The 27994-nt window shown below is 53.8% G+C and overlaps 1 protein-coding gene across 1 annotated transcript in view; it reads left to right on the top strand.

Moving 5' to 3' along the window:
- The window catches only part of Dscaml1 (Down syndrome cell adhesion molecule like 1), a 244295-nt gene that overhangs the window by 181149 nt on the left and 35152 nt on the right, over window positions 1-27994 (top strand). Inside the window, exons 11-16 of the mRNA XM_013009493.1 lie at window positions 21-197; window positions 14817-15016; window positions 15521-15617; window positions 16021-16149; window positions 23600-23767; window positions 24547-24617. Coding sequence (XP_012864947.1) covers window positions 21-197; window positions 14817-15016; window positions 15521-15617; window positions 16021-16149; window positions 23600-23767; window positions 24547-24617 — 842 coding nt within the window. The remainder of the gene's footprint in view (window positions 1-20; window positions 198-14816; window positions 15017-15520; window positions 15618-16020; window positions 16150-23599; window positions 23768-24546; window positions 24618-27994) is intronic.

The following is a 27994-nucleotide window of genomic DNA, read 5'->3' as shown; positions in this document are numbered from 1 at the left end:
TAACCACTGCCTCCTTCCAGGGAGCGGGAACCCCCAGCAGTACCACCCCGTGCCCCTCACCGGCCGCATCCAGATCCTGCCCAACAGCTCCCTGCTGATCCGCCACGTCCTAGAAGAGGACATCGGCTACTACCTCTGCCAGGCCAGCAACGGTGTGGGCACCGACATCAGCAAGGCCATGTTCCTCACCGTCAAAAGTGAGTCCTACCCTCCCTGCGGCCCGGCCTGCGTTCTCCTGGCCAGGCCTCTGGGATTCTGCTGTTCTACCCAGGAAGGGACGGGGAGGCAGGAAGGCTGCTCAGAGGTGGCCGTGGTCCTCTTGGAGAGGACTTCCAGTCCACCCCAGGGCTGAAATGCTCACACGTTGCTGTACTGAGAAATATCAGGTGGCATCCATTTACGTTGATCTGTGGGAATACTCCCATCGACTTGTTTCTGTGATTTAATATACCCTTGCTTGTGTACAATCTGTTTATAGCCTAGAAAGGAAGATTCCATACACAGCATAGGAGACACAGAAAACTGGATTCCAATTCCAGATCTGTGCAAACTCGGACAGATTGCTCTGACTCTCTGTGCTCCTGTGTAATTAATTAACCAGCAAAAAGCCAGAAGTGGAGCTGTGGCTCAAGTGGTAGAGTGCCCATCTTGAGTGAAAAAGCTCAGGGAAAGTACAGTGGCCCTGAGTTCAAACCCCAGTAATGGCACACAAAAAAAGGACGTGTCTTCCTCACATAAGGGTCTTCCTCTGCTTTGGGTCCGGTCCTGTGATGCGCGTGTAAAGCCCCCAGTGTAGCACCTGGCTGGCACAGATGCAGCTGGCAATGATCCTGTGGCAGGGGCACAGCACACCCTGCACCTTCCCCTGCGCTTCCTCCCCCCAACAACCCTGGCATCTTTACCACCTGCCAACACCAGTGTGTCCGCTCTGCATAGACAGGGAAGCCCCAGAGATTGGAGATCGATGGAGGCTCAGGGAGCTCCAGGCCGGAATCCCCACCCCGGGGAACTGCTCCTCTCACACGAGCAGAAAGCACTTTGTCCTGAATAAAACCAGGCAATCAATCCACATCCCTCAGCTGGTGGGAGGTGGGGGAGGAGAGGTTTCCTCTGGAACCACCCTTAGCTCCCATCTCCTCTCCGATTCCTTCCTTCTGCTACTTTTCTTTAAGGATTCGGCCACGTGGCACTGGGATTCACCATGGAGATGAGGAGAGAGGGCAGAGGGTAGCATGATTTGGGGGTGGGATTGTAGGAGGGGGCCTGCCTGTCCCCAAGTTGCTCCCTGATGGCGGCGGGGTGGGGGGGACAGACAAGTCACCTCTGTTCTGGGTGCTACAATTTTCTTGCCTTCAAACCTTGGCAGCTTAGAGGAGGCATCCGGTGTGATTGGAGAAATCATGCTGTAAACCCAGGGCTGCCTTGAGTGTACACAGAATCTCATGTGTGTGGACATGCACACACACCCATAGAATGATGGGAGTCCCTTTACAGACCTCCCTGGGTCAGGTCAGACTGACCTTGCCTTCTCTCCCTTCTCCCTACTTTCCCCCTCCTGCCTCCTCCCTCCCACCTTCCCCTTTCCCCTCCTCCTTTTAGTCCCTCCCTCTTCCATTCCTTCTTCCCCCTTCCTTCCTTTCCTCAATTACTTTCCCCTCCCTCCCCTTCTTTCCTTATTCCAGTCTCCCTCCTCCCTTTCCCCCTCCTTTCTTTCCTTCCTTTCTCCTTCCCCTCCTCCTTTCCCCTTCCTCCAGCTTTTCTCCTTTCCTCCCTGCTTCCTTCCCCCTCCCTCCTGTCCTAATTTCAGCTGCACGTCTCTCATTTCCCTTTGCTTTTCTCCCCAGCAAGGACCAGGCACGCACAGGCCCTCTTACACCCGCTCTCTCACCAACACCTTGGGCTCACGTTTTCCCCGCTCACCTGTCTTCCCCCCTCCCCTCACTCCACTCCCCGGCCTGTCTCCCATGCCCAGCCTGCCTGGGCACCTCCTGCAGACCAGGAAATGTTTGACCTGGATACAACTCCACCTTGTCACTCCTCACACTGACCTTCCTGCCACTGCCCCAAGCGGAAGAAAGCAAGGAGCCACACCCAAGGCAGTGGGATGTAACAGCCAAGGAGGGTCGACGCCACTGAGCCTGATGGCTTCCACAGGCCTGGGTTCAAATCACATTGGAACCACTTGACAGCCCTGAGATGTAAGGCAACCACCTCTGGAAGTCCCTCATCCCCCCTCTACAAGTTTAGAATTATAATACAGCTTCCAACTTGCTGGCTCTTCAACTTCACAGTGGTGAAGCAAAGCAACGCACATTCCTTGAGACTAGACTTCAAATTTTAAATGTTGAGCTTTCCTCGAGCTGCTGATCTAGGGCCCAATAGCTCAGCCCCACCCCCAGAATGTCACGTGGTAAGGAACGTAGACAGCCACACCCCACAGAGTTCTGGGTTGCTAAGCTCCAACATGGACATCAGTAGTTAGTTCTTGGACACAGCCATAGCATCGTATTCCGTTCTCCTCCCCACTCCACGGGGCATGCTAGCTCAGGGGCGCTCAGTGCACGTTCAACACAAGATGTCTCCAGCTCACAACAGGTTCATCTCGCCATTCCCCTCCCCCCCATTGTGAAGTGAGGAGCAGCTGTACTTTTCACTCATTGGTAAGGTGCAAATGAGACTGCGCACCTACAGCATTCAATCTGGCACTTGGCCCAAAACAGCTATCCGATACCCATTAGTAATTGTTGATTTAAGGCATTAGAATCCTGGTGATGAGTAAGACAAGAGTTGTTGTTCTCGGGGAATTGAAAAATCACAAAGAAGAAATAGACACACAACCAGCTTTAATGCATAAAATGATCCATGCCCTATAAAACTACAAGCCAAGGATCAGGGATGGAGTCATCAATTTAACTCTGAGAGTGAGCAAAGGGGATAGAGAAAAGCCCCACAAAAGCCATGGTCTCTAAACAGAGCTGGAAAGATGAGATGGATTGTGACGAGAGATAGGAGAGGTGGAGCCACCCATTCCTGGGATACAGAAAGAGCACAAACAAGGTCCTAGGTGAAGGCAAGTCCGGTGAGGTCTGGCTGAGAGTCGAGGCAGGGTGGGCGGGGAGGATGGCGTGAGGGGCTGTGGACTTGGGGCGCTAAACGTGTGCGTCCTGGGTTGAACTGATGCTTGACCCCAGGCTCCAGATCAGGAGCCCCAGGCACTGGTGAGGGTTGGGATTCCTGAGCTGGTACTTGGAGTCTTGCTGTGCAGAACTCTCCTCCAGATCTGGATTATAGTACTAGAGAAGAATGGAACCAACAGGTGATATATAGATCTAGACGTAGATAGAATTGATACAAGATAGATAGATAGATAGATAGATAGATAGATAGATAGATAGATAGATAGATGCATGAATAGAGAGATGATAGACAAGAGGAGATTTACTAAGTACCTTGGCTCACGTAACTGACTGAGAATCATGTAACAAGTCTTCTGCCCAGAGAATCATGTAACTAGCCTCTCTTCCAAAGCCAGGACGCCACTGGTGTGAGCTGTGGAGTCCAGGGAGCCTGGTGCTCGATGTCCAAGGGCAGGAGAACAGTGTGGCCGCTCCCTGAGAGAGGAGAGATCACTTTGCGCCGCCTCTTTTGCTGTCTGGGTCCCTGGCTAATAGAATAAGGCCGCCCCGAGGGCCCACTGACTCTCAGGCCAATCTCCCACCGGTCTGCAGTCCTTAACGCAGGCCCAGGGAGTTATGGGTTTACGAGAGCAGGAGAGTGATTGGCCAAACCCTTAGATATTCTTGATGACAGTTCCTCAGGCCCCAGCGATCCGGTCCTCCCTGACCCCAGAATCTCCATGTGGCTGAGCTCCGAAGTGCCTGAGTGTACAGCCTCGCCCCGCCTCCTCTCGGGCAAACGTTACCATTGATGGAGCTCTCCCCACATGCTGCCTGTGAGGAAGAGCGTCCGGATGGGGCATCTGTAGAAGGGTGCCGACCCTGCCCTGGGAGCCACTGGCTAAGGACCCCTTCCCTTCCCTGGGCCTCAGTTTCCTTGTCTGTACAATAAGAATTCTTCTGAACTAGAATCCAATCACCAGCGTATCCCAGGTCCCTGCCAGTTATGAGAAGCCATGTTTGCCTCCCCTCCCCCGCCCCCAGAGGCATGGCCTTCTCAGGACACCAGACAGCTTCCTAGAACTTGGTGGATAATACACGTAATCAACTACAGAACAAAGCATGTCCACAGAACTACCTGCCATCTACCTTCCAAAGTTAAAAAAGAGAAAGATGATGGTGATGATGATGAGGAGGAGGAGGAGGAGGTAGAAGAAGGCTATCTGTGTTTGGGGCCCCCACCAGCCTCAGTGCCTGGTTAGACAAGTTCATTACCACCTCTAGCCTCTCCTCTATCACCCAAAGGCCCAGTGATTGAGCCACAGATAAAGCCCATGGCCAATTAAACCCACAAGGGCCCTTTGTTTGGTTTGAGTTTTGATTTGTTTGTTTAGCAAAATGTCAGATCAATTGAATAGAGATTCCCAAGCTCTTGGCCAGCGAGCATCATCCTGCGTGCAGTCCCAGGAAGATGGGGTGGAGGGGACAGAACCTAATTCCGGGACAGAGGGGGGTGGAGTGAGCCTCACCCTCAGAGAGGCCAGAGACCCCCCAGGCCCGCCTGCTGTGGTTGAACTCTCAGGATGCGAAATCTTCCCATCCCTCCTGCATCTCCCCAGCGAAATGGCCACCCAGGGCCCACAAATCCGGTCCCTAACCACACTCTAGATACCCAGGGGAGTCCCTGCCCGAATCCCCCCACGCCTGCTCCAGGAGCATCCTAGGCCAGTTCTGGTTCGACTTCCTCTGGAGGCACGCTGCTGCCAGATGCCCCCTGGCGGGAGGGAAGGCTTTTGGCAGGGCATGGCGGGTAGACGGAGGGAGGACTGGCCGAGGCATGCCTAGGAGGCTCCTCTCAGGACTGACAATAACTGCAGCACAGAAAGGTCCAGCCACTGGCCTAAGGTTTTCCTGTGCGGTCCCTGGCATCGAGTCCTGTCCCCTTGTCAGCCAGCAACTACCTGGGGGGCTGGGGCCGATCTGCCTCTCCCAGAGTGGGAATTCCTGCCGCTGGCACCCATCTCAACCCAGGCCTTCCCCCAGTTGGCATTCGGTTCCTGGGAGTGGCCAGCTGTCTGAGCCCCCCCCCCCCCCCCCCCCCCCCCCCCCCCCGCACCCTCCCCCAGACTTCAGGTCTGCTTTAATCACAGCCACCCTCCGCTCTTCCCTGGGCCTGTGATCTCCCTAATGAAGGTAGAGGACAGGTCCTCCCCCTGGATTTGCAAGTGCCACTGAAGCCAGGGCGCTGAGTCAGATTCCTCCCTCCCCACCCCGCCATTAGGGTGGAACTTGGGGGAGGCCCATTATCTCCCTTCTCCCCCAGGTTGTAATCATTTTCCATCTCACCTCAAAGCACCTGCAAGGACCCCAGCCCAGCCCGGCCATACCAGGGGAGGGCTTTTCTGCGGCTCGGGAGAAGGTGCCTGGGCTGCCGGGGGAGGAGGGAGGGGAGGGAAGAGGGAGAGAGCCACTGTAATGATTTCCACGGCGATGATTATCCAGCCGGCTCTCTGGCCTTATTGATTTCTAGACTTCATAGAGTAAGGAGCAACACTTGTCTCCTGCTTCATCAAACAGAGGCAAGGAGAGAGGCGGACGCCGCTTCTTACCAGGCCCTGCTCCGCAGGCAGCCTCCTTAGAGGACCAAAGAGTTAGCAAATCTCCCGAGTTCCTGGCAGGCCATGGGGGGCGGGGGGGGCAGCGGCGGCAGCAGCAAAACAAGCAGTTCACTTAGGAGGCAGGCGGGCACCCCCAGAGCCAGGGGTGGTGGCTCTCACACCAGTGTTCCCCATTGTCCCTCTAGAGAAACAGGACTTGCACACACAGTTCCTGGGACTCTGTTTATTTCAGTCACTTTCCCTCACCCACAAGTATTGACCAGAGCTAACAGTGGGTCCTGTTCTGTAGAACCAATGGAGACCTGAGGGCTTGATACCAGTCCCTGGTCCCTGCCTTTCCAAAGCTGTCTCCCAGTTGATTCTGAGGGTTAAGAGAAGATTGTCTGACCTGGCAATGCCCACAGGATCATTGGAGAGATCCAAGGCACACCCCAAACCTCAACCTAATGGATTCTTTTTGTTGGTGGTGGTGGTCGTGGGGCTTGAACTCTGGGCCTGCGCGCTGTCCCTGAGCTCTTCAGCTCAAGGCTAGCGCCCTACCACTTGAGCCACAGTGCCACTTCCGGCTTTTTTCTGCTTATGTGGTGCTGAGGAATCGAACCCAGGGCCTCATGCATGTGAGGAAAGCACTCTACCACTGAGCCACCTTCCCAGCCCCGCAATGGGTTCTTGCAGAAGTTTCTGCACAGACTCCAGTGGTCTCCGTGTGGACCAGTCCCCACAGTCCAGCCCCACATCCTCTCATCACCATAGCAACTCAAGCCCACCATAGAAAGGATGAGCCTGCCCATGTCGTTTCCATTCCCAGCTTCAGCATCCTTCCCCCAGGGGCCTGGGCAGGCCCTTCTCTCTGTCTCAGAGCCCTGACATGATCGCCATTCCCAGCCCTGCGCTCCCCCCCCCACTGCCCCCTACAGCCTCCATGACCACAGCACTGAAGTTCCCAGGTGGTTCTAGCCTTCAGGATATCATTCAGGGCAGAGATCGGGTAATAACAGGATGATGGGTGTTCTGGGTATCAACCAAGGTATAGGCATCAGCCAATACACCCCACAGAAGAGAGCCAGGGTTACCACTGAGAGGCTCCATTCAATAGGTAAGGAGTTACAGGCAGGCAGAGAACTGGGTAGCACCCCTCAACCCTGCCCCAAGTCAGGGAAGCCCAGAGCTGCTCCCCTCAGCTATGACTGAGGGCCCTGGAAAACCAGGACAGAATAAATGGTTGCACCAGCCAAGCAGCGAGCGTGTACTTCATGAGTGGCCCCTGTGCCCACTGTGTGCCAAGGTGTGTGTTCCGGTCCAATTGCTATTGATAACAACAGAACACTGCAGGCCAGAGGCATCTTAAGGAAACAGGGTTTATTTTGGCTCGTGGTTCCAAGACATTACAGGACAGGAGAGAAAGGAAAATGTGCTTATGCATGTGTGTGTATGTGTATGTGTGCAAAAGTGTGTGTGTGCATACATGTGTGTTCATCTCTTCTTACAAGGCCCCACTACTCAATCACAGGGTGAGCTTTTCTGGGCCCAATTATTTCCCCAAAGTCACACTCTAAACACCAGGGTCAGATGAAGCTGCTTGGATTTGAACTCAGAGCCTTGTGCTCCACAGGCAATCACAATTTCTTTTGCTTTTACTTTGTGGTTTTGTTTTTGTTTTTTTTCAAATAAGGTCTCACATTTTTGCCCAAGGCCAGACCTTCCTCCTATCTCTGCCTCGTGAGTAGCTGGGATGGTAGGTGTGGACACCAGTTCTTCTTGATACCTCACAGTGGAGGATTCGATCCTAACATGTGAACCCCTGGGGTACATAAGGAAAAAGGGCCTCGTGTTCTCCTGCTTCTGAAAGAATCTCCACGTTCATAGACTCTTATCTTTAAAACTTCCCACATCCCCGGGCTGTGCGGGCAGGGAGGCTTAATGAGCTAATTCGTGGAGAGCATTAACCATGGTGCAGGCACATAATAAACATTCAATAAACGTTAGCTCGTATTATTACTACCATTTTTCCAATGTTCACAAGCAAGTGGCAGACCAGAGGCAAGGGAAACATGGTGCCTGCCTCCTTTGAGAACATGTCCCCTCCCAGCCTGGCACTCCTCATCAAGGGGGGACATGAGGGACCCCATTTTCTAGCTGCACACGTTAAGGTCGGGCCAGTCCACCCTGCAGGATGAGGGCCTGTCATCCAACTCTCCACGGCCCTGCCAGTCCCCGTGACCCCCAATCCAACTTCCACACACACTCTTCCCACAAATTCTGTCATGGGGCAGGGGACTGCCAGCATTCTGGGGGACCCAGCTCCCCGGGCACCTCTCTTGTAGCTTTCAGAGGCCAGGCTGTGGCTGCCATGCAATATGAGTTAATCACACAACAATTAATTAACGGACACAACAAGCCAGAGTAGGTGGGATCCAATTAGCAACGCAGAGACCGGGCTCTTCAAGAAGGGGAACAACACGGGTGCCAGAAGACACCCCCCCACATACACACATCCCCAGAAGACACCCCCCCACACACACATCCCTAGAAGACACCCCCCCCCACACACACACCCAAGCCTTTCCCCAGGGACAGCTTGGAGTGGCTGCCACAGAGCAGAGCAAAGCTGCACCCACACGCTCCCTGGGGGCCCAGAGACCCCACCCCTGTGCCAACAATGCCCCTTTGTGGCAGCTTATCTCACACGGCCACACAGGGCCTGCGTGCTTGTCAGAAGCTTGTTAACAAGGAGCAGAGATGCTTTGGAGGTAGGGGAGCAAAGGGGGAAGGAAGGAGGTGGGGTCTCCTTACCTGGCAGCTCCCTATAATCCTTGCAGAAACAAAAGGATCCCCAGAGAGATGCTTTCTCCTGAGGAGCTCTGGGGATCCTGAGTACCTGCCACCTCTCTTCCACAGGGCAAGAAAGAAAACACCCCAGCTGCCCAGTTCCCCTTTTACCGAAAGCCCCAGGAGACTCCTAAGAGAGATTTCAGTTAGACTCTCAGAAGGACTGGGGTGGGGGGGGGGGCGGGGAAGCAAAGGCCCTGGTAAAAAGAATGCAGTGATTCTGTTACCCAGCAGTTCTGGTGGCTGCAGGCTACATCGAGTGAGGCAGAGGAAAGACCAGCCAGTACCTCCCAGGACGGGAGATGGGTCAGCCCTGACACTCGAGCGAGGACCACTGGTTGGGGGGGGGTGGCTCCTAAGGAACACAGATGCCCACACCTACCTTGAGCCAATGAAGCCCCAGCCTCTGAGGGGTCTCCTAGAGGCCTCACAGGAGACCCTCCTCCAGCCTTCTCCAGACGGAGCAGGCCCGGCCTCACCCCATAGCACCCCAGTTCCCAGGCCCGTCTCCCCATCGCCCTGAAGCTCAGCTCTGGCACCGCCACTTCCCAGGCCTCTGCCCCTCTGTCTGCTGCCTCCCCGCTGCCCAGTGTCAGGTCCCTCCCACAGCTTTCATGGCCTCGATTTCCCCATCTGTGAGGATTCAATCAGCTGATGCCTGGGAAGAACTCGGTGCAGCACCCGGCTGGCGCATGGTCACCCCCAGTGGAGCCCACTGTGTGCTCCCCCTACAGGGCGGCTTCGCCCTCTCTCTTGTCTTGCTCCTTCGTGACAGCTGCTCTCCTCCAATTGCTTCCCCCTCCCATGCCCTCTCCTCTGGGGATTGCGCGGCTGAAGCCCCATTCCCTGGTGGCTTAGGGACTGTCACAAACACCAGCTGAGCTCCCATCACCAAGGGGGGTGGGGAGGAGAGGGACCCGCACAGAGGAGACCTGGCTCATTGCCCCCTCTTCTTCTCCCACCCCCAGCCTGCTCCCTCAGCCCCCACCCACCCAGCCCTACTCCACTTTTCCACCTCCTTCTAGATCATTCACAGAGCTGGTAGGGAAAGCCACCAGGCAGGATGGCTAGGCTAACGCTAAAGAAAAGAGCTTTCAGAGGACTGGGGGCCCAGGGCAGTTCTGGCAGGGCAGGAGGGCAGGGGGGAGGCCACTCATCAGCTGTGTGATGTCAGACAAACCACTTAACCTCTCTGAGCTCCCATTTCCTCCTGGGTAGGAAGGCCACCTCCTTAGTCAGAGCGAGGCTTCCCTGCAAAGAATTCATCAGTGTTTTGCAAAATGACGAGACCCCAGAGGAGGAGGGAAACTGAGGGACGTGGGAGAGGCCAAGTAGGTACTGGGCAGCCACGGGGCGGGGAGGGGGGGACCCTCATCTCCCCACCTGGGAGCCTGGGGCGGGTCACTAAGTGAGGGTGCTGGGGGGCTGAGAGCTGCAGAGCTGTCTCATGGCGTTTTAAGAATCTATCAGCCGCTCACATCAAATTAAAATGTAAATAGCAGCCGGCCTGGGCAGGACCCGGGTGACAGGAGCGGCCTGCGAGCGTCGCACAGACAGGAACCGGCTACACGCCACTCTGACAACTGTCTTGTTTCTGAAATTGATTTCCTCTCCCCTCGGCCTGTGCCCCCCGGAGCGCGGGAGGGAGCCGCTCCCCGCTGGCCAGGCTGCGGGTCCCACGCTGGCCAGACCTGCCAAGATGGCCCCAAGGGGGCAGGAGAGAGAAGGTTGATGGGCAGTGGCAGAGCCCTGCGCCCACCCCTCACCCCCCCAGGCTCCTCCCTCACCCGGGCCCAGGACAGACTGTGGAGATTGTCATCTGTCCTCCTGCTCAGGAGGAGTCTTTTCCCACAGACGCAGGCAGGTGCTGGGCTACAGCTGACCCCATGCTACCTGGGCTGCCAGGGTTTCCTTCCGCCCCCCCCCCCCCCACGTCTGCAAGTGTAAACAGGAGGATCACAGTCCAGGCTGGTTTGGGCAAGCGTGCAAGGCCCGATGAACAAATAACTAAAGCCGGGAAGAGCATATGGAGAGTTGAAAGCCAACCTCAGTACTGCGAAAAGGAAGAGGAAAAGCAGGAGGCTGAGAAGGAGGAAAAGGAGACAAGAGAGATGGGGGGATGAGGCCTCTTGTGGTCGTGGAAAATGAGCTGGTTGCAACTTCCACCGCACATATGATGGTCACAAGGAGGCTGTGGCACTCAGGGAAGGTGCTAGAAAGCGCCTTGTTAGCTGGACAGGAGGTCTGCCTTCTGGCCTTGCCCCTCTCCACCCCTGCCCCACTCCCTAGCTCCCAGCGTGCCGTGATGCCTGCTCCCCTCTCCAGCCATACCCCAACATTCCCATGTGACTTGGTGCTCACCGCAGGATGGCATGTTGACACGCAGTCCGATAGAAGTGGGGGTCAGGTCTCCCCCTGCGGTCCTGACACCCACCAGCAGCAGAATAGCTCTGGGTGGGGAGCGACCCCCTCCCGCATCTTCTTTTTCTTGTGTGCGTTTGAGATGAAATCTCACTGTGTTGCCCACGCTGGCCTCCAACGATCCTCCCAGCTCAGCCTCTCCAGTAGCTGGGACTACAGGTGTGTACCACTGTACCTGGGTTTCTATCTTTCAGGGTAGAGGACTGCTCACCTGAAGAGAGGCCTTGGGCTGAGGTGTCTCCCTTTGAAGCCTCAGTTTCTCCGTTTGTAAGAGGAAAGATCCCTGTAGTGCCAAGTTACATATTCAACTCAATAGATCTAAAATATTAGCGCGCAATCAATGTAAAAATGGTAATAAGATACTTTATACTCAGCTTTTGTTGTTGTTCATGGGGCTTGAACTCTGGGCTTGGGCACTGTCCCTGCACTCTTCAGCTCAAGGCAAGCGCTCTACCTCTTGAGCCACAGCGCCACTTCCGATTTTCAAGTGGTTTATTGGAGATAAGAGTCTCACGGACTTTCTTGCTGGGCTGGCTTTGAACCTCGATCCTCAGATCTCAGCCTCCTGAGTAGCTAGGATTACAGGCGTGAGCCACTAGCACCCGGCTCTTTGCTTTTTTTTTTTTAATCTCATATACACATTCATTTTATTCTCCCCACAGCCGCGTCGTGCGGTGCCAAGAAGTCAATCTGATAAAGGCCCAATAGCTGGTAGCAGAACTGAAGCCCAGTCCTCTCACCCCTCAAGCTTCAGGTCCCCTCCCTCTCCCCAGCAGCAGGGGTGGGGAGAGGGGTGTCTCTTGAGCTTAGCCCCCAGCTTGGGTCCTTCAGTGCAGGGAACATGGGGTGCAGCACTGGTTGCAGATCCCCAGTGGGAGGATGCTAGGAGCCAGCCCCAGAATCTCTGAAGACCCTGCTGTCTCTGACTTACCCCATGTCTGTCCCTGAGCAACTCTGATTGGAAAGACAAGTTCCCCGCAGCAGGCTGGCATGTGTGGATGCACTGGCTGCTCACTGCCCTCTGAACCCTGCCCTCTGAACCCCGCCCTGGCCCAGCCGTGGCCCTGGCCCCGGCCCCCTGGTGACATCCAGGCAGAGAAGACCTTTCTGCTTCTCCACATGGGCCCTCGATGAGCTCCTGCAGGCCTGCCTGGAGCCAGAACAGGCATGGGCTGCAAGGCGCCCCACCCTGGCACAGAGCGAAGAAGGCCTTGTGTCCTTTCCCCTCCATTTCCTTGATTCTGACCCATGAGGCCAACCCTGCCCCTCACCCCCACCCCAGCAGACACACACACACACACACACACACACACACACAATCAGAATCCCTCCTCCCCAGACCACCTCAGGGTCCTGCCCACCTAGAGCCCTGTGACAGTGGCCCGGTCACTCCTTGTACCAAGAACAGAGCAGCCCTGGGCCCTCCACCCCGCCCCCAGCACCTCCCAGACCAAAGGTGTCTGCCATGCAAGACTCGACGTGTTGAAGTTTAAAAAAAAAAAATCCCACTCTATATTCCAGCCAGGTCTCAACGAGTGAATTATGCAAATCTTGGGTGGTAAAAAATATTCCTGCACACATCCTTGAGAGTGTAAAACCTTAGTCAATAATTCATACGCCGATGCTCTGACTGCGGGCTTTTTCTTCATTATAGCTTGCACCTCGTTATTTGTTTTTCACGTTTTATTGTATATCCGAGCGTAATGCCGTGCATTATAAAAATGTATCTGCTTCGTTATTTGATGAGCCGGGTACTGGGGGTTGTGCAGGGGCCCCAGGGCCAGGGCCCGCCCAGCACCAAACCCCACACGGCATGACAGCAGAGGAAGGCTCTGGTGTGAGCAGAGGGCCAGAGCTGCCCCGCACCCGCACCTGCGCCCCTGGCTGGGGTCTCAGCTCAGCGCCACTCCACACCCCCAGCCCAGCATCCTTCCTCTCTCCAAAACAGCCAGATGTCCCCGCTGAGTGCAGTGCTTCACACCTATAATCCTAACTACTCAAGAGGCTGAGATCTGAGGATCACAGATGGAAGACAGCCCAGGCAGGAGAGCCCAAGAGACGCATCTCCATAGAACCAGCAAAAAGCTGGAAGTAGAGCTGTGGCTCAAGTAGTAGCCTTGAGCAAAAACAAAAACAACAACAACAACAACAAAAAGCTCAGGGACAACACCCAGGCCCTGATTCAAGTCCCAGGACCGGCACACACACAAAAAAAAGAAGGAAAGATTAAAGACTTCCCTGAAGAGCCAACTGGGAGGAGCTCTGTCTGAGGCGGGTCTTTAAAACTAGAGAGGGGAGACCAAAGTCACTGGAAAGGAAGAGGAGAAAGGGTATTCTGTGCTTGTGGAAATGGGGCAGACTTGCGTGCAGGGGGTGGGGGCAGGGACCCCATTTTGAGGAGAGAGGAGACAGAACACCTTTGGCTCCGTGGCACAAAGCAGGCAGTATTGGGGCCACAGTGAGCTGCAGAGCACTTCAGACCCAGTGAGAAGAGGGCTCCGCCCCTAGGAAGGGGGCGTGGTTCTCACAGCCAATCATAGCCCTGCACCATTTGCCACTTGCGCACCCCTCCTCTTCCTCCTCCTCTTCCTCCTGCTGCTGCTGCTGCTGAGGTCCAGAGGAGAGTGAGGGTCGTGGGAGGGGGTCTCCTTGGCTGTTTCTTGGTGACCTCCTGGGGTCAAGGTGGGAGTATATGGGACCCTCGTCTCCATGACGCTGTGCAGGGCTGCCTGTGGTAATTTTCTCGGTAAGAGTAGGACACAGAGAAACCAGCCTTACCAGCAAGCGGAGGTTCTGGCTTCAGATTCTGAACCCAGGGTCCAAAAGCTGCCCTAGAATTGTGCAGATCCGGTTCAGCAAGGCCTTTGAATTTGCATGAATCACATCTCACTAACCTCTAACTGAAATGCAGTATTTCCTTCCCCCGTAAGTGGAAGCCACACACCACAGCAGTAAAAGTCTGTGTGACTGTCACCAATAGGAAACCCCCAGATAGCTCATGTCATATCACGCCGGCTGCAGATACCTCAAAATATCCTAGGTAAGCATCGCTAGCACAAAAGCCTGGTAACGGAAGACAGTAATTACAAGTCTCTGCTAGATCTTATTTGATAAAAAGTAATGGAGCACGTATTGATATGGGATAAAAAATATATCCATATCCAGTTTGCTTTTTTAAAATGTGCTTAATGCTTGGCATAAACATATCTTAATATTACCCATTTCCTTTGTAACTTCATGTATATTGTCAATGTTTAAAAATAAATAATCTGGCTGGGTGTTAGTGGTTTACACTTGTAATCTTAACTACTTAAGAGGCTGAAGTCTAAGAATCACAGTTCAAAGCCAGCCCAGACAGAAAAGCCTGTGAGACTCTTATCCCCAATTAACCCCCAAAAAGCCAAAAGTAGAGCTGTGGCTCAAGTAGTAGAGTGTCAGCTTCAAGTGAAAAAAGCTAAGAGAGAGCCCTCAGGCCCTGAGTTCAAGCCCCAGTACTGTTACAAAAGGAAATAAAGAGAAAAAAAGGAAGGAAGGAGGGAGGGAAGGAGGGAAGGAAGGAAGGAAGGAAGGAAGGAAGGAAGGAAGGAAGGAAATTTGATACCTCATGATTCAAAAGGCCCAAGGAAAGAATGAGGGGGTGAGGGCAGACTGCACTCATGGTGAATGCAGAAAAGGAGCAGAGCAGACAAACTGGTCCCCTATTCCTGGTTCTCAGACCCTTTGAGGTGCCCTGTGGGCGGGTGGGGACAGCTGAGGACGGGGTTTCTGTATCCATGCCCTTTTCCCCCACTGGCCCCGAGACCCTCACAGGCCCTGCCTCCCCCCTTTCCAGTCCCAGCCATGATCACCTCCCACCCCAACACCACCATCGCCATCAAGGGCCACGCGAAGGAGCTGAACTGCACAGCGCGTGGGGAGAGGCCCATCATCATCCGCTGGGAGAAGGGGGACACCGTCATCGACCCCGACAGGGTCATGCGGTACGCCATCGCCACCAAGGACAATGGGGACGAGGTGGTCTCCACGCTGAAGGTGAGAATCCAGCCAGCCCCCGGGGACCCTGAACTGGTGGGGAGTCGGGAGCTCTCCGCCGAGGGCAGGTAAAATATGGCAAGACCGGGATCCCCTTCCCCACCCCCCACCCCAAAAGTCCCTGCCCCTTTCCCATCCATTCCTCCCCAGCAGGAGAATGGATGTCACCTTATCTCCTTTCTGAGGGCCACAGCTGTCAATCACTAGGCTCCCCAGCCTCTCCTTCCTTTCTGGAACCCCTGGGCTCTAGTCTTTCTCCTGAGACCCCAGTCATCTCCCTCCTACCCTCCTGAGCCCGTCAACCCCTCACTCCCTACATGGACAGCTCCCCCTCCCACCCTTGGGTTGCTCTAGGAGAGCCCTTGACAGAGCCCCTCGTGGGTCCCCTCCGGGAAGAGATGGCTTTGCTGATACCACTGGAAATGCACCCCTCCCTTCCACTGACCAGCTCTAAAAGCCTCTCCCCATTTCCTCCCTCTCCTGCCCCTGCTGGCCGCCTCCCAGCTCAAGCCAGCTGACCGTGGGGACTCTGTGTTCTTCAGCTGCCACGCCATCAACTCGTACGGGGAGGACCGGGGCTTGATCCAGCTCACTGTGCAAGGTACAGCCGCCCCCGCCCACACTGCCACTTTCCACATCTGGGTCCACCAACGAGCAGCCACACTGGCAGGGGATGACAGGAGATACCCTGGAGGGCTGAGGTGTCAGTGGGGAGGAGGGCGGGAAATGCGGGGTGAGCCCCCATATTACCATCTCCTACTCTGAATAGGAGCTAGGAACTTTCCAGCCAGGCAGCTGCAGGTCTAGGAGGAAGTAGAGTCAGGATCCCAGGTGTAGAAGGGAAAGGAAAGGTCACCCAGGAAGCTGCAGGAGGAGAAGCAAACTACCAGACCCACCCTGGCTCTGGGCTCCTGACTATAGGTGACATCAACTCCCAGGGGCAAATGAGAGGCCAAGATCTCTGCTGCTGACCTTCTTTCTGTCCCTCCCCTACCATGCTCCAGAGCCTCCTGACCCTCCAGAGCTGGAGATCCGGGAGGTGAAGGCCCGGAGCATGAACCTGCGCTGGACCCAGCGATTCGATGGCAACAGTATCATCACAGGTTTCGACATCGAATACAAGAACAAATCAGGTAGGTACAGGATCAGGATGGTGAGGGCTTGGCCTAGGGTGGTTCCTTGTGGCATGAACACTGCCCGTGCCTCTCTGGTGGGGCAGCCCTGGGCAGTGCCCATCGAAGGCAGACACACCACTGTCCTCCAGGGCTCAAGGACCCAGGGCTTCCAGAGAGAGGCTGTGGCCCGGAGGCTCACCGGGTGAAGAAGGGTGTCAGCCCTTCTTTCCAGGAATGTCCGGTCTCTCCAGGTGTCTAATGGGAAGAAACTGAGCCCAGGGCAGTAGGCCGTCTCTACAGGGGCATCATAGGTTTGCAAGGTCATCCGTCGTACTCTGTGATTGGGGTGACGCAGTGTTGGCGGTCAGAAAGCTGGCCTTCCCAAGAATGAGTCACTGGGAAAGCTCAGGCTAAGCTCCCTGCTTCTGCAGACTATGCACTGCCCCACCTCTGTGGGGCGCTGTGGAGCAGTGTGAACGCTGGCCGCCAGGAGCGTGGTAAGTCCCACTTTGGTGTGGCAGGAACAGTGAAGGATGGAAGGGGTGGTCTGAGGAACGGCACTCACTGGCAGGGCTCTGAGACACCAGTGAGAAGAGAACTGGACATTTGTGTATCTTTCCAATTGGACATCATGAGCCCATACTGGCTTCTTGAAAATAACTTTAAAATGAAACGTAGGAGCCGGGCGCCGGTGGCTCACGCCTCTCATCCCAGCTACTCAGGAGGCTGAGATCTGAGGATCACGGTTCAAAGTCAGCCTGGGCAGGAAAGTCCGTGAGACTCTTATCTCCAATGAACCACCAAAAAGCCAGAAGTGGCGCTGTGGCTCCAGTGGTAGAGCGCTCGCCTTGTGGTTTCTCCTGACGCTTTCCAGCTCCTTCCTCTCCAATTCAGGACAGCACGCAGTCAGAGGCTGGCTTGATCCAGACAATCCCCTTGATTGGCCGAATCCTCTTCCCTGTTGGATTTCCAGCAGCCAGCACAGGGCCAGCCACATGTGGTACCCCATCAGGGAGGCTGGGGGGGGAGCTGAAGAGGCACACGGGAGGGCTCGTGTCTGAGATGAGGCACCAGTCAGCTCTGAGCGCAGCTCCGTCACCTCTGCGGCAGGTGGCTGTGGGGAGGAGCCCCGCCCTCAGAAGATGGTAGTCTAGCAACAGGCCACCACCTAGGGACATCAGAAAAGCTTCTGCTTGGTCCCTTGCAGACACCAACTGAGCTGATCTATAGGGCTGAGAGGCAGGGGACCACCATCTGCTGGACCAGGGAGAGACTGTGGACCAAGTAGGAGACCATGCTCTCCAGGGAGAGCCACAGGTCACATTCCCAGGCACTGAGACTACAAAAGCAGTTTGGGGTGCTCAGCACAGTGGTGCACACCTGTAGTCCCAGCCCTTGAGAGGCTGAGATAGGAAGATGGCAAGGTAGAGGCCAACCGAGGCCATAGAGTGAGGCTAACTGCTTCAAAAATCATAAACATGCACAAAGCAAAAGATTCAAAGGCAGAGGCAGACGCAGGGAAGGAGGGCTCTGGGCTAGCTTCTAGATGGCTCCGAAAGAACCACTACCACTGAGCTCCCAGAGAGGCTTGAGCAACATGGCGCCTTGCAAAGGGTGGATGGGAATGGAAGGAACTGGAATCCAGGCAACAAGTAGGAGCAGATGCAGCCCTCTGGCCTGCCAGGGAGCCGCAAGGCAGAGGAGACACAGAGCGGACACCACACCGGGGCGGGCGGCTCATGTCCAGCTCACGTCGTCCTGACATGGGGCGCCACAGCCTTCTTTCCTCCCCTTGCCCTCCGTCTCCCCACTGGCTCATGTCTGGATGGGCAGTGGGAATCTGGGAGGTCCCTTCCCCCACCCGTCTTCCCCACTCCCTCACACACACACACACACACACACACACACAGCCTGCAGCCGCCACTGGCCACTCCTCTAATGCACAGGACCCTTTCCTGAGGCAGGAAGCCACTGGGCGCCTCACACATCCGGGAACGTGAGAAGGACAAGCAGCCAGGGGAAACACGGCTCTCACAACTCGTCTGTGTCTTCCCCGGCCCCTGCTGGCTCTCCAGGAACCAAGAATGCCAGGGTGGAGGGAGGGGTGCCAAGGCTCAGCCTCTTCCTAGCCTTAAGGGAAGACACTACAGGAACAGAACCCCGAGAAGGCAGCCAGGCCTCCCCCTCTCCCGCCCAGACAGGCACCTGACACCCTGGGGCACTCAGAGCGTGTGTCCCCAGGAACTGCAGGGCCCTGTCATTGCAGACAGGCAAGAGGCTCTGAGTCCAGCACGGCCTCCCCAGCTGTGAAGTGCAGACAGGATTCCGACTTCGTAGGGCTTGGAGGTGGCTCAGTGGTAGAGCGCTTGCCTCGCACGCATGAAGCCCTGGGTTCGATTCCTCAGTACCACATACACAAAAAAGCCGGAAGTGGTGCTGTGGCTCTAGTGGTAGAGTGTCAGCCTTGAGCAAAAGACATTCAGGGACAGTGGCCAGGCCTGAGTTCAAGCCCTAGGACTGGCACAAAAAAAAAGAAAGAAGGAAGGGAGGGAGGGAGAGAGAGAGAAAGAAAGAAAGAAGGAAGGAAGGAAAGAAAGAAGGAAAGAGAAAAAGCAAAGGTCAGAGCGAGCCCTCATGAAGAAATGTTAGGTCCCACTGGGTACCTATGGCTCACCTGTAATCCTAGCTACTTGAGGGGTTGAGATCAGGAGAATCGTGGTTCTAGATCAGTCCAGGCAGAAAAACCTGCCAGAGTCAATCCCAACAGAAGAAGCTGGGCTTAGTGACAGACACCTGTTATCCCAGCACAGTGAGAAGTAAACAAAAAGCAAACAACAAACAGCAAAAAAAAACCCACACACAATAGGAAGATCACAGTCCATACACAGGCCAAGTGAGAAGCAAGACCCTGACTCAAAGATAACAAGCACAAGCCCAGTACCTGTGGCTTACGCCTGTAATCCTAGCTACATTTCAAACAAAAGGATCGTGGTTCAAAGCCATCCCAGGCAGAAAAAATCTACAAGAGTCCATCTCAAAAAAAAAAACAACAGCAAAAAGCAGGTCTGGAGGTGTGGTTCAAGTGGTTCAGCATCAGCTGAGTGAGTGAGCCGAGCAAGTTCAAGTCCCAGTCACTCTCCCACCAAAAAGAGAGAGAGAAAGAAAGGAAGGAGGGAGGGAGGGAGGGAAAGCAGGAAGGAAGGACGGAAGGACAGAAGGAAGGAAGGAAGGACGGAAGGAAGTCCCTCTCTCTGCTGCACTCCAATGCCCGGTGCGGCAGTCTAGAGCTCTGGGAGACTTGCAGCTGAAACATATGTGTCTGTCAGTCAGCCCTGCACGCAGAGTGATTTCTGCAGAATCTCTCCGCAGCCACGTGGCTGGGAAGGAAAAGGACACAGAAGAAGACGGAGCGCTGCCCTTGGCATGTGCGGCGCAGTTGGAGCGAACTCATGAGGCACACGCATGCGCACACTCTGGCTCACAGAGCCCTGACACGGCAGTATGGCGTGTAACACGCCCCTCCCCGCGTGCAGGGAGAGGAGAGGAAGGCATCCGAGGGAACGGAGGGGTGGCGCGAAGGAAGAAGGGGTGCATCTAAGTCCAGCCTGAATCTGTGGAATTGTGGGTCCAGTCCGTTCCCCACACCAGACACTTGGGCTAAGCACATGTCAGAACCCTGTGACCTTTAGCCGGTCCTTCCCGTCTCCAGCATCTCTTTATCTGGAAAATGGACGCAGAGACTCCTCATTCTCTGGGATGAAGTGAAGGCATCTGTGGAACTGCCTGGCTCCCAGCCTGCCCCCATGGGTGCTTTCCCTGTCCTGGGCCCCCATTCCCCTCCCCTCGGCCTCCTGCCCCAGGCCACACCCACGCTTGGGGCCCCCAACCATCTGTTCCTCACCCCCCCCCGTTCCCACCCGCCTTGTGCCTTTGCCGCTTCTCTGCTGCCGCATCGCTCGCTCGTCTGCTCATTTTCCAAGGGGAAATGGCCAAGCCTGCCCTTCGAAGCAGCGCGCGTCTCCTCCGGCCCCCGGGCGGCGGAGTAATAATACATGAATGCTGAATGATAAATTGCACCGTCCACACAAATCTAGCAGATGACGCCAAGCAGTTGTTGTTGTTGTTTTTTAAATGCACACGCCACATTTTGCCTCTGTCCTCCAAGCGAGGAGCAGGGACGGCTTCTGTGAGGATGGCCCGCAAAGCCCAGAAGGATGTGTCATGTGCCATGGGCCGGCTACCTGCCTGGCACGGGGGGCGGGGGAGGGGGCAGCTCCATGTGGCACATCTTCTTTCTGCATCGGCTAGCATGTGGGTGTCCTGAGCTGCCATTATGACCCGGAGACCCTCTTCTCTGTCCCATGGGGGTCAGAGAAGTTCAGAGCAGCACAATGGGTCCCCCCCTCCCCCCCGTACTGGAGCTGGCTGGTCCAGATGCACCTTCCCTCCAGGCTGCACCTCTGCTGCCAAGACCCACACGCCAGGGCCTGCTCGCGAGCCGCCCGCGGAGAAGGAGCGGACATCTCCCCAGCCGCTTCCTCAGTTTTTTAAGAATATTTTGCATCATAAACCCTTTGATGAAGAAAGGGAGAGAGAGCCCTTAATGAAATATGTTAATCTGAGCAAGCCAGGCTCATATGAAAGGGAATATTAAAAGAGACAATATTCACCAAAGCCAGCTCAGTAGGCTGGGAGCTGGGAAGGGGAGGGGAAAGGAGGGAGGGGAGAGGAGGGGAGGGGAGGGGAGAGGAGGGAAGGGAAGGGAAGGGAAGGGAAGAGAAGGGAAGGGGACCCCTGAGTCCCTTCAGATTTGTCTCTGGTGCATTCATGTAAGAGGGTTGTTGGGGGAGAGCTGTTTTACACCAACATCAAAGACGATTTGGGAACACAAGCTCAAACCCACCTGCAAACTTCTGACAGAAAGGAAGGGACTGTTCCCCAGGACGCCCTTCCCGCTTTTTCTGTGATTGACAGCTAAGCAATGCAAGGGAAGGACAGCAAAGATATTTATTGACAACAACATGGAGAGGACTGGAGTCCAAAGAAAAGGACAAAAGAGCATGGCTCTGATTTAAAACCAGCAACAGATTGTGTGTGTGTGTGTGTGTGTATGTGTGCGCGTGCACACGCGCACGTGCATATATGAGCATACGTGTGTGCTGGTACTGAGGCTTGAACTCTGGGACTGGGTGCTGTCCCTTAGCTTTTCCACTCAAGGCTACAGCACTGCTACTGGAGCCACAAAGCTCCACTTGTAGCTCTTAGGTGGTTAATTGAAGATAGGAGTCTCATAGACTTCCTTGCCTGGGCTGGCTTCAAATCTTGATCCTCAAATCTCAGCCTCCTGAGTAGCTAGGATTATAGGCACGAGCCACCAGTACCCAGCTCAGAGCATTGCTTTCAGGAGACAAGAGAAGCATATTTTAACAGAAAAGGAGAAGAGAAGGCATTGAACCCACTGTGAAATGGGTTTGGTGGCCGGAGGTCACTCACCTCCATGCATCAATGCATTGTAAGAAGGTGTGAAAAGTAAATGGCGAATATTTAAATCATCCATCAGGATACCTGGCACCTCACAGCTCCTGGTAAATGTCAGTGCCTGTACTCCTTGGCCCCTTTGATTTCAGACTCATCCCAGGAGGCTCCTCCCTCTGCCTGCACTCATCAAAAATGAATGAGTTCTGATCCCTCTCCTCTCCCTCTCCCATAAACATGGGCAAATCAGATGTGATTTGTGAGCTGGCACCGGCTCCCAGGATGCCACAGAGAAACGTGAGCACCTGCTCCACATTGCTAGTCTGCTCCACCCCACACCAAAGAGATGTCCGCAGCAGATAGATGTCCACAGCCTGCGTGTTTGCAGTTTCTGGTTTTACCTGGCAATCACAGAGTGACTCTCTGGGTGGCTGGGGGGTGTACGTATGGACAAGAAGAAAACCATGTGCTTCTGGGCCCCAGAAGCCTTCCATCTTGTTCTTTTAAAACTACTGACGGGAGCTGGGCTGGTGCCCTTCACAGATGCTAAACCTGCACAGTAGAAAGTGGTGTTTTTAAAAGCATCAAGACCTCAGAGAAGCTAAGAGCTGGTAGCTTGGGCTTATAATCCTAGTTACTCAAAAGGCTGAGATCTGAGGATCACAGTTCAAAGCCAGCCTGGGTAGGAAAATCTATGAGACTCTTATCTCCAACTAATCACCAAAAAGCCAGAAGTGCACCTGTAGCTCAAGTGGTAGAGCACTAACCTTGAGCAAAAAGGCAAAGGGACAATGCTTACGTCCCGAATTCAAGCCACAGTACTGGCACGCGTGTACACACACACACACACACACACACACACACACACACCCCGCCTCAGTTAACCAGTATTTAGGGAAATAGGATTTTCTTGATCTTACCAGGCATTAGCTTTAAAAGGATACTGCTTGAGGAATTAAATTAAAAACTAATTAAAAATTCTTGGTTGAGAAATTAAACTAGAGAATATTCTTCAGGACAGTCTTCTCTAGGTAAAAGGCATAAAAAAAATGAGATGGACTAGTGACATCCATACACACCCAAGGAAGGTTTTTAAGCACGACTAGCAACTTGAAGTGTCAAAAAGGGGAGGGGGGCCATCTGACTAATTGTCTGTGCTAGAAGGTCCCAGCTCAGCCCGTTTTGCTTTGGAAACTCCACCCCCTCCTCCCAGCCATAAAGGCGCAGCAATGTTCATTATATTGAATGAATGGCTGGCTCTCCGGAGATGCAAGGTGTTTGTAATCCCCGTGTCCCCAAGTGGCATTTATCTAGCGTTTTCCATGTTCTACATTTGTTGAACGTTAGCCCTGGAATGGACCGCCAGTCCCTCAAAGATGTGGTGAACACGTTTGTTCTTTTCTTGGTTCCTGATCTGAAAGTCTCAGAGACCTTTTTCCTTCTGCTGGTTGGTGTGGGAAAGGAGTGGGTTGAGGCTGGGAGCTCGGGCTCTTGGTCTGCCCTCCAGCAATGCTCACACGTACCATTCAAAACCACCACCTCCCAAGTGCGCAAGGAAAGAAAGGTAGAGGCTCATTCCATCCCCACTGGGGATGGCGTTTCTCACAGTGAAACAAGCTACTGAGAGGAGCAGGGAGAAGAGCTACTTAGCTTGCGAGCTGACCGGTGTCAGGGCTGAGCCTAGATCTGCCCAAGCTGCAGGTTCTTGGGGGCAGACCTTGTGTACCCCAAAAGAGTTGTTAGGGCCTCGTCTCTGCAGGCTGTGTGAGACAGAACCTGCCATCTTTGGCATCCAAGTTAGAATTGGGATCTGTTCGTGCTAGCGGCCAGGGCGAGATCCTGGAACATGTTTGTTTGTGTTTTGAAACAGGGGGTCTGGGGTTGGAGGCATGGCTCAGGTGGTAGAGCACCAACCAGTAAGCAAAAGCATCAGATCCGAGTTCAAGTTCTGGTCTCGGGCCAATGAATCGGGGGCGGGGGATCTTCTCTCCAGATACCTGGGACTTCAAGCAGTCCACACGCAACATCTCCCCCACCATCAACCAGGCCAATATCGTGGACCTGCACCCGGCGTCCGTGTACAGCATCCGCATGTACTCGTTCAACAAGATCGGCCGCAGCGAGCCCAGCAAGGAGCTCACCATCAGCACAGAAGAGGCGGGTGAGTCCTGGCCCCATCTCCCTGGCCGGGGACCCGGGGCTCGGTTCCACTGGGCATTGGCAGTGGCCTTGTGGTGACAAGAAGAGAGACTTTCTGAGAGATCTCACAGGTTGTTTTTCTGTCTGGCTCTGGATCCGTTAGGAGCTGTTAGGGTTTGGGTGGGGTGGGGTGGGGTGGGGTAGAGGGTTGGTTCTGGGTTTGGGTTTTAGGTGCTTTGGGTTTTTGTTTTCCCCAGTTAGAGCTCTCTCTATGGCCTTTATCACAGATGTTTTGGTTTGGTTTGGTTTGTGCCAGACCTGGGATTTGAACTCAAGGCCTGGACACTCTCTCTTAGCTTTTTTACTCAAGGCTGGCACTCTACCAATTGAGGTACTGCTCTACTTCCAGCTTCTTGCTGGGTAAGTGGAGAAAAAGTGTCTCCTACTGCCTGGGCTGGCTTTGAACCATGATCCTCAGAGCTCAGCCTCCTGAGTAGCTAGGGTTCCAAGCCCAGTGTGCAACTATCACAGATTTTTAAGTTCAAAAATTCAGACAGGTTTTCTCTTGCTTTTCTCTGTTATTATGAAACAAAGTAATGCAAGAATTTGTAGGAACACACATTGCAATTTTTTCTTAAATAATCAGAGAGTTAAGCCCTAGAACCACCCATGCTTATGGCTCCAACGCCAGCATGGCGGCCTCAAACCCCATCCTCAGCAGCTGGTGGGGATGGAGGGAAGGTCCCAGGACTCTGTCCTCCGCCCGTCCCTGACTCACGGTTGCTTCCTCTGTACCCCCAGCTCCCGACGGGCCCCCCATGGGTGTCACCCTGCAGCCAGTCACCTCCCAGAGCATCCAAGTCACCTGGAAGGTAAGCAAGACGCCGCCTCGCCACCTCCCTCGGCCCTCCAGGACTGAGGGCCCGGCGGGCTCACAAGCCTCAGCTTCATATAGTGTCCATGCCTGCTTTCCACTGCACACAGTGAGGTTTATGGTGTAGAAGGCAAGGAGGCCAAAGGGCAGCTTCCTCCTCCAGCCGGCTCTCCCTTCCACCTGCTGTGTGACCAAGGGCTGTGCCTGGGGTGGGAGGAGCCCGCAGTGCCCAGGGGAAGAGGGTCCTCCCACCATACTGGCCTATCCTTAAACTCAGGTGCTTTAAGAGGTAGGACTTGGATTTGACCCTGTGCAAGGTTTCTCCTCTAAAATGATCAGTATGAAATCAGGATTTTCTTTTAATACTTAGAAGGAGTAAGTTCCCCTCCCTCTGGGATTGTGGGAGCTACAGAGGCTGAGACCTGTGAGATCTCAGGATTGGCTGAAGCATCTGTCACTCAAGTAAGCCCTGTGGGTGGAGACTTCTACATGGGCAAAGAGAAGAGTAGCACCAAGAGATGCTGTGCTGACCCTGTTATGTGGCTCCCCCAGGAATGGAGATGGGCAGGTACATCTCGGGACCTCCTCTGGCTTCAGCGAGCTTGTCTGCCCCCTTCTGCTCCTAGGGCGTGACCAGAGCAGGCCTTGGTTGTAGAGACCAGAGGTGACTTATCTACTGTTGTTAAGGTAGAGACAGGCATAGAATTTAAACCTACACAGTCCTGAGTCCCAGCTCTGTCTCCACTACAGCCCCCTGCCCAGAGCTCCAGAACAGATGGATTCCCTTCTTAGGGGCTTGAACTCAGGGCCTGGGTGCTGTCCCGGAGCTTCTCCTGCTCAAGGCTAGGCACTCTACCACTTGAGCCACAGCACCACTTCCGGCCCTTTCTGCATCGTTTATTGGAGATGGGAGCCTCACAGACTTTTCCACTCAGGCTGGCTTCCAATCACGATCCTCGGATCTCAGGTGTGAGCTTCTAGGCGCCCAGCTCTTAGGGCCCATTTTGTTCTCCGTGGGGCAGTCTCATCTCAACTGGGGCCTTATCTTCACAAGGAGTTAATCATCCAGGGTCATTGTCAAGACAAACTCCTAACTGGAAAAGCCAAAGAGCATTAGCCCTCCTTCTAGACTCTTCAAGGTAAACTTGACTACGGATATGTGCTCAAGCACACACACACACACACACACACACACACACACACACACTTCCTTCCATCCCTAGGGAAATGACCAGGTGGAGTGAGGGCCTGGACAGCTGGGCCTTCTTGGACCCCTAGAACATACCCATTCTCTAGGATGGAGGCTGAGGGAGTTGGGAGGGGGAGGTGCAGCAAGGGGGAGGGGGACAGGTGAAAAACTACGTCAAACAGAGACATTTGCCACAAAGCTCTGACCCAGAGGTCGATAAAAATTTAGAATCAAATTTATTTCTCCAAAGTCTCATAATGAAAAAGAAAATTGATTAGAAAGTTAGAACTTCAGAATGAACCAGCTGGTCAATAAATTTTGGGACTGACTTCTCAGGGGAATTTTTTTTTGGACACTGAGAAACAGATTAATGAAAAATAAAGATTCACTTGAAAGATAAGTCACTTCGTTTTAAGACTCTTTCCGCAAGATGGATACCGCCTGCTTTATGACATAAATTTGCAATCTGTCCTATTGATTTCTTAATGCTTCAGAGAAATATTGTTAAGATTGATTTAAATCCTGAATGTATGTGTTTGGGGAGGGATAGATTGGGAAGGAGGGGAGGAGAAAGAGAAGAAGAAGAAAGAGAGAGAGAGAAGAGGGAAGACCTGTCAACATCTATTTAAATATGTGAACATGTACATATGTGAACATGTACATGTCTACACATATACATACATGTATGTATCTATAGTATTGTATCAGAGTGTGCAAGGGGTCTCTCCTAGGCCTCTGTCGGTGTATGCTGATCGGATCATGTGCACTGTCTCGGTCATGATATCAATGGCCCCAGAAATGCATACTTGCTTGATACCATAAAATGATGTTTAAATCATTATAAACAAATGCATATCTGTATGGATATGTGAACATACAGGGTGTATTCGTGGGAAGATGAGGTCAGGCTCTGGAAAATGGTGTGTGTGTGTGTGTGTGTGTGTGTGTGTGTGTGTGTGTGTGTGTGCACGCGCGTGCGTGCACGCACCCATACCAAGGCTTGAACATAAGGCCTCATGCTTTTGCTTAGCTTTTGTGCTCAAGGCTGGTGCTCTACCCCTTGAGCCATACCTCCACTTCCAGATTTCTGGTGGTTACTTGGAGATAAGAGTCTCATAAACTGTTCTTCCCCAGGCTGGCTTCAAACTATGATCCTCGGATCTCTGCCTCCTGAGTAGCTAGGATTAGAGGCGTGATCGCTGGCACTGGGTTCGGAAGTGTGTGTGTGTCCCTCACAGATCCCGCAGTGAGGGAGAGTAAAGGCAGGCATGTGCAGACACAGGCCTGACACAGATGCTCACTCACTTCTAGCCCAGCACACTGGACTGCCCAAGTGTAGAGAGAAACATTATTCAAGCAATAACCAAAAGCCAAAGCAATCACACACACACACACACACACACACACACACACACACACCTATTTAGTGGGCTCAAAACTATTATGTTAAATTAAAAACTTCATTTTATTGAGTTAACAGTGAACTTAAAGCTGCAGTTCATTTAAAACATCCATTGAATTAAAAAAATAAAAAACAGTGGGGCTGTTTTACTAACTTAATTGTTTTTGAGCTCACTTTTTTTTTAGTACCATAAAAAGTAGGCTTTTAAATTAACTTCATTGTCTTTACAATCCTGATTCTAGCTGGCTTTATACCCAGGGGAGGAGGGTGACTGTTTTGTCTCAATTTACAGATGCACAGGCCCAGTGGTTGAAGGAGCCATTTTCTACTTGCGGGTCTAATGTGTCTAGCTGTGGGCAGGTGCCGAGGGCTAGGATGTTTTCACGTGTCTGAATGTGTTTGTTCCTAGTCCTAGACATGAGAAGATATGTTGACATGGCGGGTCACGTATGAGGCTGTCATGCATCAGTGAGCATTCACGCCTTGACATTTTCTCTCAGGACAGCTGGGTGTGTGGATTATGTGTGGTTGAGTTTGTATCACGATTCAAGCCTGTGGTGCAAATGCATTTCTCAACCTCAGACTGAGGCTGGTGGAAGTTTCTCTGTTTACCCAGCCTCTGGCATCACCCTTCATTCCCACCAGTCCCTTCTGATCACCAGAGGCACTGGAGGCCCAGGCATGGGGATTTTTATCCCAGCTGTGCAGGATGTGAAATAGGAGGATTGAAGTTCAAGGCCAGCCTTAGGCAGAAAAAAAAAAAAGTTAGCAAGCCTCATCTCAA

The sequence above is a fragment of the Dipodomys ordii genome, unplaced genomic scaffold (assembly GCF_000151885.1).
Source record: "Dipodomys ordii isolate 6190 unplaced genomic scaffold, Dord_2.0 Scaffold10, whole genome shotgun sequence".
Taxonomy (NCBI): domain Eukaryota; kingdom Metazoa; phylum Chordata; class Mammalia; order Rodentia; family Heteromyidae; genus Dipodomys; species Dipodomys ordii.
This window is presented reverse-complemented; position numbering and strand designations above follow the sequence as displayed.